Genomic DNA, 20,750 nt, shown 5'->3' on the forward strand with positions numbered 1-20,750 from the left:
AGGAAGGATAGTCTTTCAAGATACAGAAGACCACAAGCCAATTTTATTATACTGGAAAAGTGTTTTCTGTTTGAAATCTTCATATGATTGCATCAGTGCAGTATGTATACTATTCCATTCTACTTAAGTCAATAAAATAATGTTTTAAGTATATATCATTGCAAAGGTTCTGTGTTACTCTTGTACATCTGGACTCTTGTCAGCACCAGCTGCTGAATATAAAAGCAGATGAAAACAGGTGTGATTGACCAGTAGAGAAAAAATATGTTACAAAGGATGAAAGAATGATTGTTGGTGAATTTATTTGGTTTTTTTTAAGTCTAAGGTATTTCTAATTGCATCTATTAAAACAAAAATGTTGAGGAAAATTTGGTGGTGAAAACTAACGCATGTAGACTTTATTACACACTTTGAAAAAGAAGACCTTTTTTCTGTGGCACTGTTTACTTCATATTGCAGCTTTATGGGAGGGAATGGTATAAAAGCAGGTTACCTTGTGCTGCCAGGGTACACCAGCAACATCAGCAGATTTCATTATATTTCCAAGCCAGTCATGGGCTTGCAGTTGATGGTCTACCATTGGTTCTGACATAATAGGTATTGCACATATATAATTCTGATATCTATATCTTATTAGAGTGCTTGATGTGCACAGAAAGTCACAACAGTTTAATCATGCATAGTAAATTATGCCAGAAACAGCTGTGAACGGGTATTAGGCTCTTTCTCCCTTACAAGTAGCAATACTGTTGGTGGCTTTGCCACACCATCGGTAGCCTGACCACAATGCCGTGCTTGCGCCCCAGCCAAGGGGCTGCAGTTTGAATGGACAAACCACCTGTGTCGCTCTGCCTACCTTCCGCAGGACCTAACAGGCTGGACCCCCAACAGCTCGTACCGTCGACGCCCTTTGATTACTCTGCTCTTTAACAAGAGCAATAGGCACCGGAGTTCAGTGGCGAGAAACCGAGGGCAGGGCGGTAACCCTAACATCACAGTTCACAGACGCAAGGCGTGGAGTATCCACCCTCGCCTCCCCTCAACAGCCTCAGCCCCCTGTGAGGCGCACCGCCCGCCGCTCCCGCCCCGGAAGCTGATCGCATTCTCCCTCCTAGCCGAGGAATAGGAGTAGCAGCGCCACTTCCCTCATTTACTAACCGCCAGTCATAGAGCGTCACCAAGGGACGGTGAGGGCCCAGATTGGTTGACGGCGAGAAGTGAATCTGGCGTTGATTCGTTGGCTCTGCTCATGTGATACTGGTGGGGTCGTGGCCACTGCCGTGTTGAAGGGGCTCTGTTTGTCAGGTGGGTTGTTCTTGTGTATGGTACGGTGTAGTTGGTGGTGGCTACGCCCCAGGAGTATCGTTGCTGGGGTGGGATGTGGCTATACTAAGTAGTGTCTTGTTCACTCGCGAGGGAGCTGGGTATGGTGGGGGTGACGGCAGGTAGGCTCTGCGAGCTGATTTGCCTGCAGGCCGGACGCACCCGATGCAGCTTGCGCTTTCTTCTGAGGGTGTGGTGGTGGTGGTGTTGCCTGAAATAGTCGGGAGTGCTTCTTGCCTGATGGCGGCTCCGCCTTGGCGGTAGCTGGTAGTGTGGTGGGTGCGGGGTCCCGCAGTCCCGCACCCGTCCAAGGAGCTGCCGTCGAGCCCTGGCCTGGGGCCCTGCGTTGGGTCGAGTAGGCCCTCGGGTATGGGAAGCCCGGGCTCGGCAGCATTCTCAGGGATGAAGGGAAAGAAAGGGCCAAATCAGTTCGGTTCCTGCTGTGCCTGCCTCTGCCAGTACCCAGGATGCCTGGCCTCAGAGTTGCAGCTCCCTTGCTTTGCTCCTGGTGTACCAAGGCACACTGGCTGGGCTATAACTGCTGGGGGAGAGTGCCCTAGTCACCACTTGAAGCTTTGTGATGCGTGCCTCCCCTCAAATAAATTGAGAAATAAGTCCCTGTTTTTCCTCTAGCAATGCTGTACAGCTTAGACTTCATTAACTTTGAATATAGATTTGGAGGCTGTGTAGATAGGGCCTTTTTGGTGTTACTGTGTTGGCTTTTATATTCATGTGCCTTTTTTGAATCTGCTATATAACTAAACACATTTTCTGTTCATGGGTTTGGTGCTTTAAGAATACCAGATGCTGACATTTGGTACGTGAGGGCAAAAGCTATAGAAAGGCATTAAAGATACCTTTTTGTGTTGGAATATGTTTCTGTTTTGTTTAAACTTATGTGACCATACATACTTGGAAGTGACTCGTCCCATGTGAACATCTATGTGTGTGGGTTGTTTTTTTTAATACAAGTTAGCTTGTTTTCTGACTTTCTAAATGCAGTGAGAAAGAATGTTTCCAAATAGATGACATAACTTTTTCCCACTTTGTAACAAACCTACGCAAAGTGACTTGGATGTTCTGCTATATCTTAACATAGTTTCTTTTAACAAGTTGCAATATAAGAAAAACCTGGGCGACATCTGATTTATTTATTTATTTAAGGTCAGAAGAATTTACTGGGTTAATTATTGCACACATTAAGTTATGTTTATATATATAAAGGTATATTGTCTGGAAAAGAAATGACTGATACATTTTGCTATATGTGTGTTAACTTTTGGGAGACTCGAGAAGTTGGAAAGTTCATACTTCTAAACAGCTCACAATTAAAGCAAATTGTAATTAATGGATATACTGTAGGTTCAGTTACAATAATGATTATTGTTGGTGAGATGAGCATGTTGTGTGTTTCTCCTTCTATAAATTTCTTTTCAATGTGTTTGTAGCAGATTATCAGTCCTGTTAAAAGTTCAGAGTAAACCTTTGTGGAATGTTAACCCCCAAAGAGTTGAGTTTTCAAAGAAGATACTTCTTTGAAGGAAAAGATATTTATATATATGCAAGGTTACTTTTAAACTGAGCAAAGGCTTTGTTAATTATCACTAAGATTCTTCCCTGCTTTCCTACAACTAACTATTTTTCACAGCTGAATCTGTCAAAAGAAGGTGGTTGTTCAGTTGATATTTGGATTGTCAACGTATAAAGTGATCAGCTGCCACTTATCGATGTTTTTTGTGCTATCAGCAGGGTGAGGGAAGGTAAGTTGCTTTCTCTGCCTTCAGGGTAAGGAAAGCTGGCAGTAAGCCTGGAGTTGCTCCATACAAGGATGGATTAGCTGCATGAGGTCATCACTTCTCAGGGAGGAGTCTTTTTCAGTGTGGGGGAAGTGGGTCTAGAAGGAAGGGGAATTCTTTTGCTTGGGGGTGGTGGTGGGAGTGGCAGCAGCAACGGAAGAGAGTTTGTGCTTCTTCCAGTAGAAAGTAAACTGCTATGTGCTTTTATCTTAAGAGGACAAGACTTTCCACTTAATACTGTCTTAATGTAAATAAATTAACACTACAATTATAGAAATGGTTTTAGAAAACTTAAGGGAGGATTATTATGCAGGACAGACATGGGAATTGTTGAGTATTCACCATTTTGTTAAGGAATAAAAAGATCTAAAATACTGTGTATGTAAATATGCTGTGAGTTTCTGCTCTGTAACATTTGCATTAGGTCACTGCAGCATTTCTGCACCAAGATTTATTTTGGAAATTTGTTAATAGTGAAGCAATGGAATTCTTAGCTTTATTTCCAGGGTTTGAGAAAAAATAGTTAACTTTAAGAGCTTCATGTGTGTGATGGTACACAGTGTATAGAATGTTTTGGAAGTAGTTCTTAGAAAGCAACAAGGGTGCTTCTAAAATGTCTTTTTTTTTATCAACATTTTTTATCACATTAATGTGATGGGGAATTTGGATTCTTGTCATCTCTCATCATAAAATGATATTTTAGGGTATGACTTATTATTTTAATATTATGGTTTTGGAAGCTATGTTAACATGAGGAGCTGAATGAAACATTAAGAAATTAAGCTTAAGCATCAAAATAAACGACCATAATTAAGACTTAATGAAAAATCAGTTACCTTTCAAGTAGGGACAACCTGTGAAAAGTTTGTGATTTGTTTAGTATGGTGTAAGAGCTCTTCGCAGAAGCAAATACAATTCAAAATACTATTAAACTGCATTAATCACGAGTCCTTTTTTTCCCCTGAAATTGCCTGTTGAGAAAATGGGACAGATTGAAAAACAAAAACTATCCCTTCTTACGTATGTGACAATAGAGTTTTTAGTGAGGAATGGTGTGTTTGTGTGCAGAAAGCAAAAGATACAGTTTGTCTGTGTTAAGTGGCTTAAATCAATAATTTGATTTAATAAATGGAATTTTCAGGCAGGGGCATCTTACCACATGCAATTCTTCAACGTTTAGTGATTTGTCCACTCAAAGTGAAATTTACAATATATGATTAAATGTACATTGGGAATTCTCATCGTTGATTAGTTTGCTATTTTGGGACTGATTCTAAAAAAAATATATTGGATCTGGGACATAATTTAACTGTTAATACTTATCAAATATTGATTAGCTAATTTGCATATCCACTATTTTTTATAGTGAGATATAGATCTCATCTTAAATGAGTTTCAACTAGTTTAATCTTTATTTTGTTCTGTTTGGTGCTACTGGAATTTTATTAACTTTACAAAGTGTGCTAGACTTCAATTTCAGATTTCACATGTCAAATTATGCAAGCATCGTTCATGTGTGGAAAAAGAGATAAAGTGCATGGGTGTCTGTCAGAACTAGGAAAGATCCCTTTATGGTAAGGGTAGGCAATTTTTGAAGGTCTTTCTGTATTTGTCATTTTGTGTGTTCATTGTCATTTTGTGTGTTCATTGTCATCAGTTCTTGATCTAGCTACTTTAAAGCATGATGCCATCTCTGCTTTTTTTTCCCCATTACGATAAAATATTCTTCTGCCTCTTTTTTTGAGGAATATTTTATTTGTAATATCTTTCACACTTTCTTTTTGTGTTTTCTGCACTGGAGTTTCAAAAAGTATCTTTGTGTCTCAAACTTCCCATATTTTGTACTGGTTCCACAGTAAATCTTTTATGGATTTAGATTTTGCTTTGGACTTCTCAGTTCTACCACTAGTCCGTAGCTGTAAAACCTGTCTGGGAGTCTGTCTTGCATGTTCAGGTCTACCATTATAATGTTGTGTGAGGAAGCAAAAAATGCAACTAATAATATATCTTTCCTAATCCAGTAACTGAATATGGGCAAGCACAAGAATGAACAAGCCACAAAGAACAGCTGGGCTCATTCACTATAATGAAACAGCATATCCTGTTACCATGGTTGGAAACAGAGCATTAGCCTAAATAATCTGACCTAGTAGGGCAGCTGTCAAGCCATCTGTGTACACCAAGCAGAGGAATATCAAACCTGAGAAAATACCAGTCTATTGATGTGAGATAGGGTTGGTTTCTTTGAATGCTGACCTTTTGAAATGTACATGTGCTTTTTTTAAGAGTATTCTAACTACAGATTGCATAGACCATGTCCATTAATCTATTTGGTAATTCTTCTCTACAGTTTTGGCTTCAAGTAAGTGACCGTGATATATATTGTTTTCACTTGATTTGTATATATAATTATTGGGTTTTAGGCTATAGACAGTTAAGTGGGTTAAATCTTGATACTTGTTTACCACTTCTTTGCCTCTGCAATATTGGAGTATTTGAGATTAGCTGAATTTGGCTACTGCAGTAAAAGACAAAAAAAGTTTATATAAATACATTCACAACAAGAGGGTTAGGGAGAATCTCCATCCTTTCTTGGATGAGGGGGGGAAACATAGTGACAATGGATGAGGAAAAGGCTGATGTATTTAATGCTGCCTTTATCTCAGTCTTCATCAGTAAGACCAATTGTTCTCGGGGTACCCAGCCCGCTGAGCTGGAAGATAGAGACTGGGAGCAGAACGAAGTCCCTGTAATCCAAGGGGAAATGTTTAGTGAACTGCTACACCACTTAGACATACACAAGTCTATGGGGCCGGATGAGATCTACTCAAGATGCAGTGCTTAGGGACATGGTTTAGTGATTGACTTGGCAGTCCTGAGTTAACAGTTGAATTTGATGATCTCAAAGGTCTCTTCCAGCCTAAATGATTCTATGAGTACAGGGGGATGATCAATTCCCTTGTCAAGCTGGCCACACTATTTTTAATACAGGCCAGGATGCTATTGGCCGCCTTGGCCACCTAGGCACACTGCTGGCTCATGTTCAGCCAGCTGTTGGCCAGCACCCCCAGGTTGTGTTCCACCAGGCAGCTTTCCAGACACTCTTCCCCAAGCCTGTAGCATTGCATGGGGTTGTTGTGACCCAAGTGCATGACTCTGCACTGAGCCTTGTCGAACTTCATACAACTGGCCTCATCCCATCGATCCAGCCTGTCCAGATCCCTCTGCAGAGCCTTCCTACCCTCAAGTAGATCAACACTAACTCCCGACGCACACACACACTTAATGTCATCTGCAAACTTAGTGAGGGTGAACTCAATGCCCTCATACAGCTCATTGAGAAAGACATTAAACAGAACTGGCCCCCATAATGAGACCTGTGGAACACCACTTGTGACCGGCCACCAGCTGGATATAACTCCATTTACTACCACTCTTTGGGCTCGGCCAGCCAGCCAGCTTTTAACTCAGTGTAAAATACACTCCTCCAAGCCACGAGCAGCCAGTTTCTCCAGGAGAATACTGTGGAAGATGGTGTCAAAGGCTTTACTAAGGTCCAGGTCGACAACGTCCACAGCCTTTCTCTCATCGACTAAGAGGGTCATTTTGTTGTAGAAGGAGATCAGGTTCGTCAAGCAGGACCTGCCTTTCATAAACCCATGCTGGCTGGGCCTGATCCCCCAGTTGTCTTGCACACGCCATGTGATGGCACCTAGGATGATCTGCTCCATAACCTTCCCTGGCACCGAGGTCAGGCTGACAAGCCTGTAGTTCCCTGGATCCTCCTTCCTGCCTTTCTTGTAGATGGGTGTCACATTGACTAAGCTCCAGTCTTCTGGGCCCTCTCCGGTTATCCAGGACTGTTGATAAATGATGGAGAGTGGCTTGGCAAGCTCTTCCACCAGCTCCCTCAGTACTCTCAGGTGGATCCCATCCAGCCCCATAGACTTGTGCCTGTCTAAGTGGAGCAGCAGGTCACTAACCATTTCCTCCTGAACTGTGAGGACTTCATTCTGCTCCTCCTCATCCCTGTCTTCCAGCTCAGGGGGCTGAGTATCCTGAGGTTAACTGGTCTTGCTATTAAAGACTGAGGCAAAGAAAGACATTAAGTACCTCAGCCTTTTCCTCATCCTTTGTGGCAATGTTCCCTGCCACACCCAATAAAGAATGCAGATTATTCTTGGCCCTCCTTTTGTTTTTAATGTATTTGTAAAAACATTTTTTGTTATCTTTTACAGCAGTGGGCAGCCTGAGTTCTAGCTGGGCTTTCACCTCTCTAATCTTTGCCCTGCATAACCTCACGACTTCCTGATAGTCCTGAGTTGCCTGCCCCTTCTTCCAAAAGTCATAAACTCTCCTTTTTCCCCCCTGAGTTCCAGCCAAAGCTCTCTGTTCAGCCAGGTCGATCTTCTTCCCCACTGGCTCGTCTTTCAGCACATGGGGACGGCCTGCTCGTGCACCTTGAAGACTTCCTTCTTGAAGAATGTCCAGCCTTCCTGGACCCCTTGACCCTTCAGACCTGTCTCCCAAGGGATTCTGTTGACCAGGCTCTTTAAACAGGCCAAAGTCAGCCCTCTGGAAGTCCAAGGTAGTGGTTCTGCTGACCCGCCTCCTTACTTCTCCAAGAATCAAAAACTATCATCTCATGATTGCTATGCACGAGATGTCCTTCAACCACCACATCACCCACCAGTCCTTCCCTGTTTGTAAACAGGAGGTCCAGCGGGGCATCTCCCCTAGTTGGCTCATTCACCAGCTGTGTCAGGAAGTTATCTTCCACACACTCCAGGAACCTCCTAGACAGTTTCCTCTCTGCTGTGTTGCATTTCCAACGGACAGCTGGTAAGTTGAAGTCCCCCATGAGGACAAAGGCTAGCGATCTTGAGACTTCTCCCAGTTGCTTGTAGAATGTTTCATCTGCCTCTTCATCCCGGTTGGATGGCCTATAACAGACTCCCACCAGGGTATCTGCCTTGTTGGCCCTCCCCCTTATTCTTACCCATAAACACTCAACCCTACTGTCACCATCATTCAGTTCTAGGCAGTTGAAACACTCCCTGACATACAGTGCTACCCCACTGCCTCCTTCCTTGCCTATCCCTTCTGAAGGGTTTGCAGCCATCCATTGCAGCACTCCAGTCATGCGAGTCATCCCACCATGTTTCCGTGATGGCGATGATGTCATAGTCTTCCTGCTGCATGATGGCTTCCAGCTCCTCCTGTTTGTTGCCCATGCTTTGGGCTTTGGCATAGATGCACTTCAGCTGTGCTATCAATTTTGCCTCCAACTCTGGCATGCCACCCCCAGGCTCGTCTCTAACAAGCTTGGTCTTATTCCCTTCCCCCTTCAAATCTAATTTAAAGCTCTCTCAATGAGCCCTGCTAACTCCTGACCTAGGATCCGTTTCCCCCTTTGAGGCAGGTGAACCCCACCTGTTGCCAGCAGGCCTGGTGCCATGTAAACTGACTCATGATCAATCCCCCCCCAAAATTTAGCCATTGACACCAGGCCCGGAGCCAGGTATTGATCTGTGTGACCTTCCAATTACACGCCCTATCGTTCCCTGCAACTGGCAGGATAGAAGAAAACACTACTTGTGCTCCTGATCCCTTTCAACCAGTCGCCCCAAGGCACTGAGGTCTCTCAGATTGCTTGTTGTTTGGACTCAGTCATTGCCCACTTGGAAGACCAGTAATAGGCAATAATCAGAGGTCCATACCAGACAAGGGAGTTTCCTAGTAACATCCCTTACCCGGCCCCCAGGGAGGCAGCAGACTTTCCTGTGGGTTGACTCCAGTCGGCATATCGGGCCCTCTGTTCCTCTCAGAGTGGAGTCGCCGATGACAACCACCTTTCTTTTCTTCCTAGCAGAGCTGGTCATGATGTGTGGGGTTGACAGACTCTGCCTAGGCAACTCCTCTAACCTGAACAGGCTTTTGTCCACATCATCCTTTTCCTGTCCCTCAGGCTCCAGAGCTGCATACCTACTGTACAGGGGTACCTGCGAAGGTGAAGTAGGCCGGGGGGTGATTTGCCTGCTGCCCTGAGCAGGGACCTGTTTCCATTCCTCTCCGTCACTTAAGACCCCTCCGTTCACCTGGTGGCGAGTAGATAAAGGAGCCTCCGCTTCTCATGATGTGTCCATCCAGTGCATTTGTCTCAGGAGATGGTAGAGAGTGGCTTCACCAGTCTATCTCCCTCTCGCACTCCCTGATACTCCTTAACCTTTCTGCTTCCTCTTTCAGCTCTGCCACCAGGCTGAGCAGATCATCCACCTGGTCACACCTCACACAGTTGTTATCTCTGCTGCCCTCAGGTAGCAGTGACAGGCTCAGGCACTCCATGCAGCCCAGTGACCTGGACACAGCTGCATGTTTACATGGGAGCTCCATCTAGGTCACCACATTGGCCGAGTGGAAACCATGGCTAGGTTTCTTCTGGGGGGGGGGGAAGCGATGACCACTACTGGAGCTCGCCTCTTTAAACCGTTAGGGAGACGTCACCCTCCCTTCGCAAACTGCCGAGCCGCGCTACTGCTCCCTGGGGGCTACTTTTGTATATGTGGGGGGTTGACCGCCTCCACTCCTGGCCCCGCCTACGCTGAGTCATAGCTGCCGCTCGTCAGGGTCCCAACGCTTCCCGCTCGGGGGGTGGGAGCTGGGGCACTGGCATCCTCTCTCTGCGCTCGCTTCTCGTTTTTGCCGGTTCACGGAAAGCTCCCCACGGTCCCTCGGCGCAGTCCTCCGCTCCGGAGCATGTCTGCTGGAATAGCATGCCTCGGAGACTTCGCTGAAATGGCTGAACTTAATCGCAGACTTGAGAATCAGACTCCGTTTCAGGCATGGTCAGTAGCTTCAGCCTCTCCGGTTAGTAAAGAAAAAAAAAAACCCGACCACGGACTAATTGTGTAGTCCTCCAAGATTAGTTCTGACCCGTGTAGTTTATATGAATCTTTATTCAATAATTAGATCTCAACTCTTTGACTCTTGTGGGTACTTTATATTGTATTTCTTCAGGGATGAATGAGCACTGAAACAGGGATAGCCAAACTCTTCTAAGCTACAGTATCCTCTATAAAACATGCGTAATATCTTCTTATGTTGGATGGAGTACTGAGAAGAAATACATTAAGTATTACTAAGGTGCTGAGCTACTCTAGTAATAAGGCCCATGTTAAGAACGTGAAGTAGATGGTCACAGTCTCTTCCCTTCAAAAAGAAATCTCTCCTCTTTTTAGGCAACAGCAGTGCCACAAGAGAACAACTGAGAAGCACCAGCGTGTGTTTGCTTAAGACCTACTGAATGTTTAACCAGGGACAGAAGACATATAGCTAAGGCTGACAACCAGCTATATTTCTATACCTTGTATGTGGAACTAGAGTAGGGCAGCTTCCAGGCAACCTGCAGTTATCCTGAATGAATGCTGATTATGGGACACTAAGCCAACTAGTGCCATAAACTACTTCAGAGGTTAGATGCCCTTTCTTAGGCTATTGTCAAGTCAGAATTAAGTAGTTTGTTTACTGATCCCAGTCTCCTTTTAATTCTACTTTTGATACCATACTGAGAATATAAAAGATAGGTTTCTTAAACACCACCTGACACTATTTAATAGGCCTACATGTATGTATGCTCTGAATGTAATTAATAATTATACAGGCTTTTAAACTTGCAGTCACTTGTATGTATGGATAGTACATTAGATACAGCAGCTCTTTTTTATCAAGTCTTTTATGTTTTAATGCTCTGGGCTATTTTGATAGTTTTGTGCATTTTTTACTTTGTATTTTTTACATTTTCATTTGTCAGATCTTGCTTTGAATAGGAACAACAAAGTGTTTCATGTACAATGGTTTTCAAAATTGATTGGGCAAAGATTTGGTTTCTTTAATAAGACTAGTTGTACTTAATACAGCTAATGTTCAGTTTCCAGAGTATTCTGTATAGCTACTGAAGTCCTTTCAGGTAACTGAAATAAAACTGGATTTGTGCACAGATTTCAGAAGTTTTCAGCCTTTTTCTCCTGATAATGAAAGTCATCACTTGACTAATTTCCACATTATTAATGAACATCTACATTAATTAAAGATATATAAATCAGTATTGTCTTCACTAAGGCTATCCTAGTCATTTAGTGTAACAAGTACATAAGGGCAAAAGAAGATTATGTGTAGCAAGTCTCTTGGTCTCTTAAGTTACTGCTCGTTACCTGAGCAGCAATTTAAGTTTTAACAGTATTCTTTTTAGATGAAGCACATATTTCTCTCATTGTCAAGTCCAGAAAAAAATAATCACTTTCTGAGGCCCTGTTTTCTGGGAGGTTCTGTCCTGTCAAATTTTCAAAAAATACTTAAGCAGTGTAACAAATTTTAATGAACCTATGGCTTTGGGCTGCAACAATTACCCTTTGAGAGACAGTGGGAAGGCAGGAGGTGCTTAGGAACAATTGGGGGGGGGGTGCAGGGAAGGAAAAGAAAAAGAGAAAGGGAGAGATAAAGCTGGACTAAAGACAAAAGAACAAGGAAAAGCATCAGCAGTGAATGGAGAATGTCTGCACAAGGTGGACCTGGATAGCGTTACAAAGAGGGATCAAGGGAACATGTGGCCCAAACTGGAAGGGAAAGAAACCTTAGAAGCCATGCCACTGCATGCATGCAGAAGCCTCTGTGGTTTTTCTGGGTTCTAGTATATCCCAAAGTTCAACATGTTTCTGATTCACTGTGAACCAGTTCCTGAAGAACCTTGTCAAACCAGATGTTGGGCTTGAGCATCTTAATATGACAGGGCTCGAGTTGTGAGAGTATCACAAAATCACAGTGACTGAGGCTGGCAGGCACCCCTGGAGACTGTCTAGTCCAACCCCCTGTTTCTCAGAGCAGGGTCACCTAGAGCAGGTTGCTCAGGACTGTGTCCAGTTGGGCTTTGAATATCTCCAAGGATGAGATATTTGTCACAGCCTCTCTGAGCAACCTGTGTTTAGCCATTTCCAGGAAAGCAGGGCTTCATCACATGTAATGGTTACTTGGGAAGACAGGTGTCATCACTCCAAATGTCCCCACTTTTTCCTTCTTTGCCCCAGCTTTTATTGCTGAGTGTGACATCATATGGTATGGAATATCCCTTTTGTCCATTGAGGTTGGCTGTCCTGGCTGTGTCCCCTCCCAACTTCCTGTGCAGCCTATTTGCTGGCAAGGCAGTGTGAGAAGCAGAAAAGGCCTTCATGCTGTGTAAGCACTGCTCAGCAATAACTACAACATTCCTGTGTTATCAACACTGTTTTGGTCACAAATCCAAAACATAGCACCTTACAAGCTAAAATTATCCCTGCCAAAACCTGTACACAGGGGCAGCTGCTCTAACACAGACAGAAGTTTGGATGGTGGAAGCAGCTCTCCGAGTCCCAGGCTGGAGGGAGTGCCTGGGGCCTCTCTGATTCTAGGAGAGATGGCCCTCTGTCCTGCAGAAGGTGTGCTGTCTTGGAGGAGCTGTATTGCCAAGTGGAGGAGTTACAGGAGAAAGTGAGCACACTGCACAGCATCAGAGAAGATGCAAAGGGAGATAGACAGGATCTTCTCAGAGATGCAACAGCTTGAAGAGCCCCAGACCCCCAACTGCAGACTGATACTTAATCACAGACTCAGAAAGATGGTGTGCTCTTGCCAATCTGCAAAATTAAATGTATGTTCATGGCTGCCCTCAGAAGAACCCTTCAGAGAATTCTGTTGGCAACTTTGACATACCTTGTTGTCCTGGTTTCAGCTGGGATGGAGTTGGTTTTCTTCTTAGTGGCTAGTGCAGTGCTGTGTTTTGGCTCTGATGTGAGAACAATGTTGATAGCACACTGATATTTTTAGTTGTTGCTGGGTAATGTTTATACTAAGTCAAGGACTTTTCAGTTTCTCAGGCCCTGCCAGCCAGAGGGCTGGAGGGGCACAAGAAACTGGGAAGGGACACAGCCAGGTCAGCTGACCTGAACCAGCCAAAGAGGTATTCCATACCATGGGATGTCATGCTTGGTGTATAAACTTGGACGGTTAGCTGGGGCCTGGGGATTGTTGCTCAGGTACTGGCTGGGCATCGGTCAGCGGGTAGTGAGCAGTTGTACTGTACATCACTTGTTTTCCTTTCTCCCTTTTCCTTTGGATTTTATCCTTTTCCCCACCTTTCCATTATAGCTGTTAGTAGTATTATTATTGTTAGTAGTATTAGTGTTATTATTTTTGTTCTTACCTTTTAATTCTGTTTAAACTATTAAATTGTTCTTATCTCAACCCTTGAGGTTTACATTCCTTTCTGATTCTCCTCCCCATCCCTCTGGGTGAGGGGAAGTGAGCAAGCGGCTGCATGGTGCTTGGTTGCCGGCTGGGGTTAAACCATGACACTTGTGCTCCAGGAGTTCACATATTCTTTCAGCATGAAGAGTTAGTCTGTTATATTACAGTGAATGGCTAACAAAATCTGACAGACCTGGCCCTGTATGATATAGGTATTAACAAGTAGGTAGGGGAGAATTTTAAAGTAGCTATGGGAGGAAAGCAAGACCAAGAACACAATGGAGATGTTTTATTTGGAAAAAGTAATGGTGCTGAAAATAGAATATGAAGGCTAAGCTTTTCTTGCTAAGCTGCCCAGTTAGAATCATCAGCTCTGAAACTTTATTCTTGTTAGTCTTAAAGAATTAGAATTTTATCTCTCTTGCAAAACAAAATTTTGTTATTTTGCTTCTGTTATGGTGAATGGAATTATTTAAAACAAGTATCAGAGTCCAGTATTTATATGTTTTTTGTCAATGTATCCAGGCACCTGATAGTGTAATCTGGAAACAATTTGTTACTTAATGAAGGGAGATTTTGGAGGCTGAAGTGAGATATTAGTGGGTCTTTTGTTCTATTGATTTACTGTGTGTCAGTAAAAGCTGAATGAAACATGCTGAGAACATTTCCTCCCTTGTCCTGTCTTTCAGTAATAAAATGGAATCTAGCACTTTACTGATAGCACAGGGCCAGACTTTATAGTGAGATTCAGTTCCATTTTTTTCTGATTCTGAAATGTAAGTAGCTTATAACCCTGAAGTGTGGTAGGAGAAAAATGAACTTAGTTGCAAAAGCAGATATAAATCTAAATCGTGTCAAAAATCACAAATGAAGCGCTTGTCATGTTATAAGGGTCTTAATTTTTTTTCGTTCATCTTGCTAATTTTTTTTGCAAGACTTCCTAAACTTTAACTGTAGAAATATTAACATTAAAACAGCTAATGACAGAGACAATACTTTATAAATAGTCAATATAAGTTTGCTTTTACTCTTTGTAACGGAGCTCTTAATCATCGGTAAGAATTCTGAATATAATATGATGCTTTTGATGTTAAGAGCATATGAAAGCTTGTGACAGCAAGACTAAGGTTACTTGTATAACCTTCATTTGTCTTTATTGTGTACATGCATAACACCACAATGCTATTTTTATTTTCTTTATAGGATCGTGGTTTCTTTAGTTACTTACCATAGCTTGTGTTCTGAGAATAAATATGTAGTAAATGAGGCTTATTTCAGTAACTTTTTGGAAGAGCTAACTGAGGCAGGAAACTGCAGGAAAAGAAGGAATGGTTTTGGGAGTAAGGCTACTCTGGAGATAAAGTAATTATGCTGCTATTACCATGACGTATAATATTGGACAAATCATATACATGAAAATTTGCCTATGCGGTGGTTGTTTTTCATTATCTGATAGCTTTCAAATTGTAGATTATGATTTGCAGAAATTCTGTGTTGTAACTGAATCCAATTATGTCTTTGTTCTAGATGTTTGATATGTTAAAAATGCTGGGCACTGAAAAGTCTGCCTTTAAGCCTTGCAAATTAGGTATCCAGTATTAGCTGGTACAATGTTGACATGAATTTCTGTGTCTTAGTTATCTGTATAAAATAAGAGTATCAGTCCTGCTTCACCTCTTGGACTGTTAGGAAGAGAAATCTATTAATGTTTGTAAAGCACTGAGCTAATTTAAGTGGCAATGAAAAGCCTATGAATAAATTAATACCTCTGTTTTCAAAAGAACTAAGGCTTGTCTAGAGTGCAGGAATTGGTGAAAAAGCAACGCGCAGGGTATGTTTGTACTGCAGTCTAGAGCTGTAATCGTAGTTTATGTAAGTTTATCTGACCAAGTTTGAAGCTGATTAGTATGGGGATAAGTTTTAGATGGATACATGGAAAATGGGGTTTAGCCCACAGGGCAAAACCTATGTAAGTCTTTGGAAACTGCTCATGTATGTGGACTCAACTCTTCTGTGATGTGGCTGCATGTGTATCAGAAGAAGGTGTTTTAAAGCTAGTTCAGACTTTTCTTTGACCTGCATTGTGCTTTAGGATTTAATACAGCAATATTCAATATTTCTTATCTGATTATCAAATTATGTCCATTTTGTGCAATGAAATGGAGGCACTTTAGGGTAAAATGGTATGAAATTAAGGACTCTGTTATGATGTGTTTATTTTGGGGGGGATCAATGTAAGGTTGCATGGGGGAACCTGATTTGAGATATCTTCTAACTTTTGGGAGGTTGAATCTGAAACTTTTACCACAGTATTTAGGAACAAACTACCTAGTCATCTTTCAGTTATCCATTTCTCAGAGCTGCAGTGCTCTTAGGACTTAACACTGCAATCAAATATTTTGAGTCACTAGGGCTAGTCACTTTAGAGTTAGGGAGTGTGATGGGCTGGCCACAGCCAACAGCTAAGCACCCACCAGCTGCTCACTCACTTTCCCTGCAGTGAGATGGGGAAAGAACTGGAAGAGCAAAAGCAAGAAAAACTTGTGGGTTGAGATAAATACAGTTTAAGTGAAAGGGGGGCTGGGGTGGGAACAAATGCAAAAGCAATCACTCACCACCTCGCAAAAGCAATCACTCACCACCTCCCAAAAGCAGACTGATGTCCAGCCAGTCTCTGAGCAACAGCTACTGTGGAAAGACTGCTCCCTGTTTTTATTGCTGAACATGACATTATATGGCATGGAATATATCCATTTAGTTAATTTGGGTCAGCTACCCCAGCTGTGTCTCCTCCCAATTTCTTGCCCATCCCCAGCCTACTCGCTGGCAGGGCAGTGCAAGAAAGAGAGAAGGCCTTGACACTGTGGAAGCACTGTTCAGCAATAGCTAAAACATCAGTGTGTTATCAACACTGTTTTGGTCACAGATCCTAAACATAGTACCATACAGGTTGCTATGAAGAAAATTAACTCTGTCTCAGCCAGACTCAGTACAGGTAGGTACTGTTACGCTACTGTATTTGACAGATGGGAAACTGGAGGCTACATACTGAGATTTAAGCTGACAGTTCAAAGTAACATGGAGGACCTGAGATCTCTTCAAGGCATAGGTTGGTCTACGAAATTTTTTTGACCTTTCTTTCAGTTGGCTTCCAAGTGGTATATATAAGGTAATACTTAATCTTATGATTATGTTATTTCAGAGTTTAGGCATTAATAGTTGTCCTTTGTAACACAAGTTTTTCTTTCAGTATGTTTCTGATGAATCTTGTTCTGCTTTCAGATGTGGTAAAGAATATATCTTACCTGTGTGGTACAGAGTGCCTTAAAAAAATGGGGTTTGGAAGTGACCTGAAGTATTCTCATGATGCTTTATTAAAACTGCAAGACTGGGAACTACGACTGCTGGAAACAGTGAAGAAATTTATGGTTATGCGAGTAAAAAGTGATAAGGAGTATGCTTCCACTTTACAAAATCTTTGTAATCAAATAGATAAAGAGAGCACTTGTCAACTGGATTATATCAGCAACATGTCCAAGGTAAGAAAATCCTTAGAAATCAAGAGGGTTGGGTTTTTGTTAGTTTGGGGATTTTGTCTGCTTTTTTTGTAAGTAATGAAGTCCAGCAATTTTCTTTATTTTCCAATGACCTACTGAAATGTGTCACAATAAATATTATTCTCCTGGCTGCTTTGTGAAGTGGCTCTGTCTTATATTCTGTCTGTTTTATTTAGAGGGAAATGGGAAAGATAGTATATGGAATGATAACTGGCTCAGCTCATAATAGTGTTTCTGTTTGATTCCTATTGATTCAGTCTCTTGAGAATTACTGTTGCTGAAGTGTTTGGTCCCTCAGTGGAATATGCAAAAATCAAGCTCCGGTCTTGCTTTAAGAACAATAAACTAAACCAGGATCCTGAATTTTGAACTTCAATATTTTAGGTTCCTGAGTTGTCTGCTATTTTGTTTAGCATACTCTGTTTTCAAAACCTAGTAAACTTTTCTTATAAAAAAGTTAAATAGTAACTATTGTTTCTGTTATAGAATTGGTGACAGTAGTAAAAAAATGCCATTAAACCAAGACAAAGCCTAGCATTCCAACTGTTATTCACACCATAGTATATTTTTGTGAAAACAAAGCATTAATTTAGGATGTTTCTCACAGTTGTAGATTTGTTTAAACATAATTTCATACCCAATTTGAAATAACTGTCTTGACTTTTTACGAAGGCAAGGCTGTCTTCTCCCTAAATGATTAATCATGACATTTAGAGAGGAAGTACAATGAAGGTAAAGGTGACTTAAATTTCTGTATTTTACTTGTTAGTAAGCTTCATTCCTGACTTGGATTCCTTCACGACTAGAGAAAACAATTCTGTTTTAAGGGCTTATTTAATTCTTGGCCCTTCTGCTGTAGCAGTGGTTACACAGTCACTTCAGCGTGGCGTAAATCCTGTTCTCCTACTCTGCAGGAAAGCATTTTTTTCAGTCAGGTTAAGTTTTAGACAAAGCAGTTCATAGTTGGCTTATGGAGTTGCTGCTTGAATGCTAGCCTCTTATGTATGAGCATCACATATATATAGTATATCATGCTCATAGGAGTAGGAACATTACTCCTTGTGTATCGATCTAGATTTATACTAGATTAAAGTGGTTGTTTGTGTGATTTGAAGTCTACACTGGTATAACTAGCCTGTTTCAATTGTCCCAAAAGTATAAACACATAGTGTTTAACATAATTCCATCCCTCCCCAGTAATTATTGTATTTTTAAATTGATGCTCTCCCTTTTTTCACATGTGGATTTTAATGATGTATTTGGGTGTATTTGGAATGCTTTTCACCCAGTCATGTTTTTCATTCACATTTTGTTATAGGTTTTATCATCTAAGCTGTGATGATTTTGGTAAACTGATTCAGACATTTTCTGCTTAATGGCAGAAGTCAGATATCTTCTTTGGGATCCATCGGTATAGAATATATGGCATAGAAAACTCAGTTTACATAGATTTATTGATGATATGATTAACAATTCTTGCTACTGCTGCCTCAGTAGCATTGCTCTTGTGTTAGCAAAACTGTCTTGCAGTTATTTTAGGCAGTGAAACTGAGAGTGACTTAAGGCTAGAACAATAAAGGAGCATAGATATTAGAGTATTTAACATTGCAATCTTTAAGCTGTGTGCCTAGCTCAGTCTAGCACAACTTGTGCCAGTAATATGAGTTGGGTTTTTTTTTGTGAGCATATAATAAAACATAAAAAAGCTGAAGACTTATCTTAAGAGGTATCTGTGTCATATTTTGAAAATTTGTTTCAGACATTGGCACCTAAGTTCTTTCAGGAGTTATTTTAGCTGCCCCCCCCATCTTCTGAGGAGGCACTATGTTCTTCAAACTGCATCCTTGATCTCTGTACATCTTTGCACAATAGCAAAAATATTCATATGCTACTGGCAAATCTTTTGTATGGGCTTGCCTTGAAGTTTCACTGTCAACTTAGATTTTAAGGTTGTTTAGCAATACATTGTCTTACTGATTTTTGGCAATTAAAATGTCTGAATTATTGTTTTGATTACTGACATCATTCTAATTTACTTTGCTATTTCATGATACCTTTTCTTGATAAGAGAGGTTTTACGGAATCAAAATCTGACCAAATATTTTTGTGGCATAAGCCCAGTATCTTACATTTCCTAACATTTGAAAAACTGCACATATATAATTTGATTTTTGGTGTTATGTGACATCAGAAATAAATGCCAAAATCTCTAATCTCTTATGTTTTTTTTTATTCAAGTGTACAGCAAGAGTGAGTAATTGGAGATGTTTTTTTGAAAATGTGTCTTTTTTTTTTTTTTTTTTTTAATGAAGAGGCAGTAAACTTGGAAAGCACAGTGGCAGCATCTCCTAATGCCAGAAAAAGTGGTATTTTTAACTGCTTTTTTTCTGTGTGTATGTTTAAAAACCTTACTTGTTAAACCGAACAATATTTTATTTTGTTGCTTTTGACAGACTGTGGGTTTGGGTTTTTTTGTTTGAAAGGTAATGCTTTTCCTTTGTTGTTATCTGTCCCTTAGCTTTTTTTTAAAATGTTTTTTCCATTTAAAATTTAAAATGCATTTGTTGGGCTTTTCAGGATCGGTTAAAACTTTGTTTCATCGGTAATAAATCAGTCAAAGAGAAAATGCAGAACTTTTACAGTGTTCTACCTTTAGTGCTCTCATGAACTCTTCTATAACCACAAGACTAATTCCTGTAATAAAGATGTTTAATGTTGTTTTTATCATACACAAATTTGAAATATGTCTTTTGATGTCATTTGGAAAGTGTTCTGTAGTGAAAGAATTAAACAGTTTTCAGATAAAGTCAGGAAGCTTTAGGCCCTGACCTTTTAGAACATTACTTTTTAAGCAGTCTGAGGCAGCTCTGTGCCAGTCCATGGAATGTGTATGAGCTAAAGGAAATGTTAAAGATTAATAAGTATACAGGGGTTATCTGGTTTTCATTTTATTCTCTAAAATCCCATGTGACTTTTAGCATAGTCATGTAGAGAATGAAATATGTGTGATGGGTACTTCAGTCAGCAGCAAAGCACCATAAAGCTTCTCACTTGCTCCCCCCAAACCCCAGGGATGGGGGAGAGAACAAGAGCAGCAAATGCAAGAAAACTTATGGGTTTAGATAAAGATAGTTTAATAAGCAAAGGAAAGAGGAAGGAGAAAGGGGTGTGTGGGGAGGCAGGCAAGGAAGTGATGCAAAGACAATCACTCACTACTTCCCACAAGCAGGCTGATGCCCAGCCAGTCTCCGAGCGATGACTACCTTCCCCAAAATCCCCATCCCCTCAGTTTTTAATGCAGAGCATGGTGTTATGTGGTATGGAATATCTCGGTCAATTTGGGTCAATTTTTCTGGTTGTGTCCTCTCCCAACTTCTTGCATACTCCTGACCTACTTGCTGCGGGGGGACAGAGTGCAAAAGAGAGAAGGCCTTGATACTGTGCAAGCACTGTTCGGCAATGGCTAAAACATTGGTGCGTTATCAACACTGTTCTGGTCACAAATCAAAAACACAGCACCATATGGGCTGCTATGAAGAAAGTTAGCTTCATTCCAGCTAGACTCAGTATAATGAGATGAAAGAAAACTCCAAAGCTATCAAACAAATATATTTTTGAAAGTTTGATGATTTAAGGTTAATTTGTATCTTTAGAAAGAACAAGATTTAAAAAACAGCATATCAGCTGCCTTCAAAAACTGGTAATTGTATTGCAAATAGCCATTCTGCAATTTCAAGTGTAGCATAGCAGTCTGTAAGTGAATTATCTCTTAGGAATCCAATACCGTTCCCATCAACAA

General features: G+C 41.3%; 1 protein-coding gene across 3 annotated transcripts in view; it reads left to right on the plus strand.

The window, feature by feature from the left end:
* The first annotated feature begins 884 nt into the window (after window positions 1-884).
* The window catches only part of LOC121080550 (tyrosine-protein kinase Fer-like), a 217,443-nt gene continuing 197,577 nt past the window's right edge, over window positions 885-20,750 (plus strand). Inside the window, exons 1-3 of one of the 3 annotated variants that reach the window (XM_040578635.1) lie at window positions 885-1,305; window positions 2,488-2,547; window positions 16,677-16,933. In XM_040578635.1, the coding sequence (XP_040434569.1) occupies window positions 16,727-16,933 (207 nt within the window). In that variant the 5' untranslated portion in view covers window positions 885-1,305; window positions 2,488-2,547; window positions 16,677-16,726. The remainder of the gene's footprint in view (window positions 1,306-2,487; window positions 2,548-16,676; window positions 16,934-20,750) is intronic. The other 2 variants (XM_040578637.1, XM_040578636.1) reach the window with 2 other exon arrangements.

The sequence above is a fragment of the Falco naumanni genome, chromosome W (assembly GCF_017639655.2).
Source record: "Falco naumanni isolate bFalNau1 chromosome W, bFalNau1.pat, whole genome shotgun sequence".
Taxonomy (NCBI): domain Eukaryota; kingdom Metazoa; phylum Chordata; class Aves; order Falconiformes; family Falconidae; genus Falco; species Falco naumanni.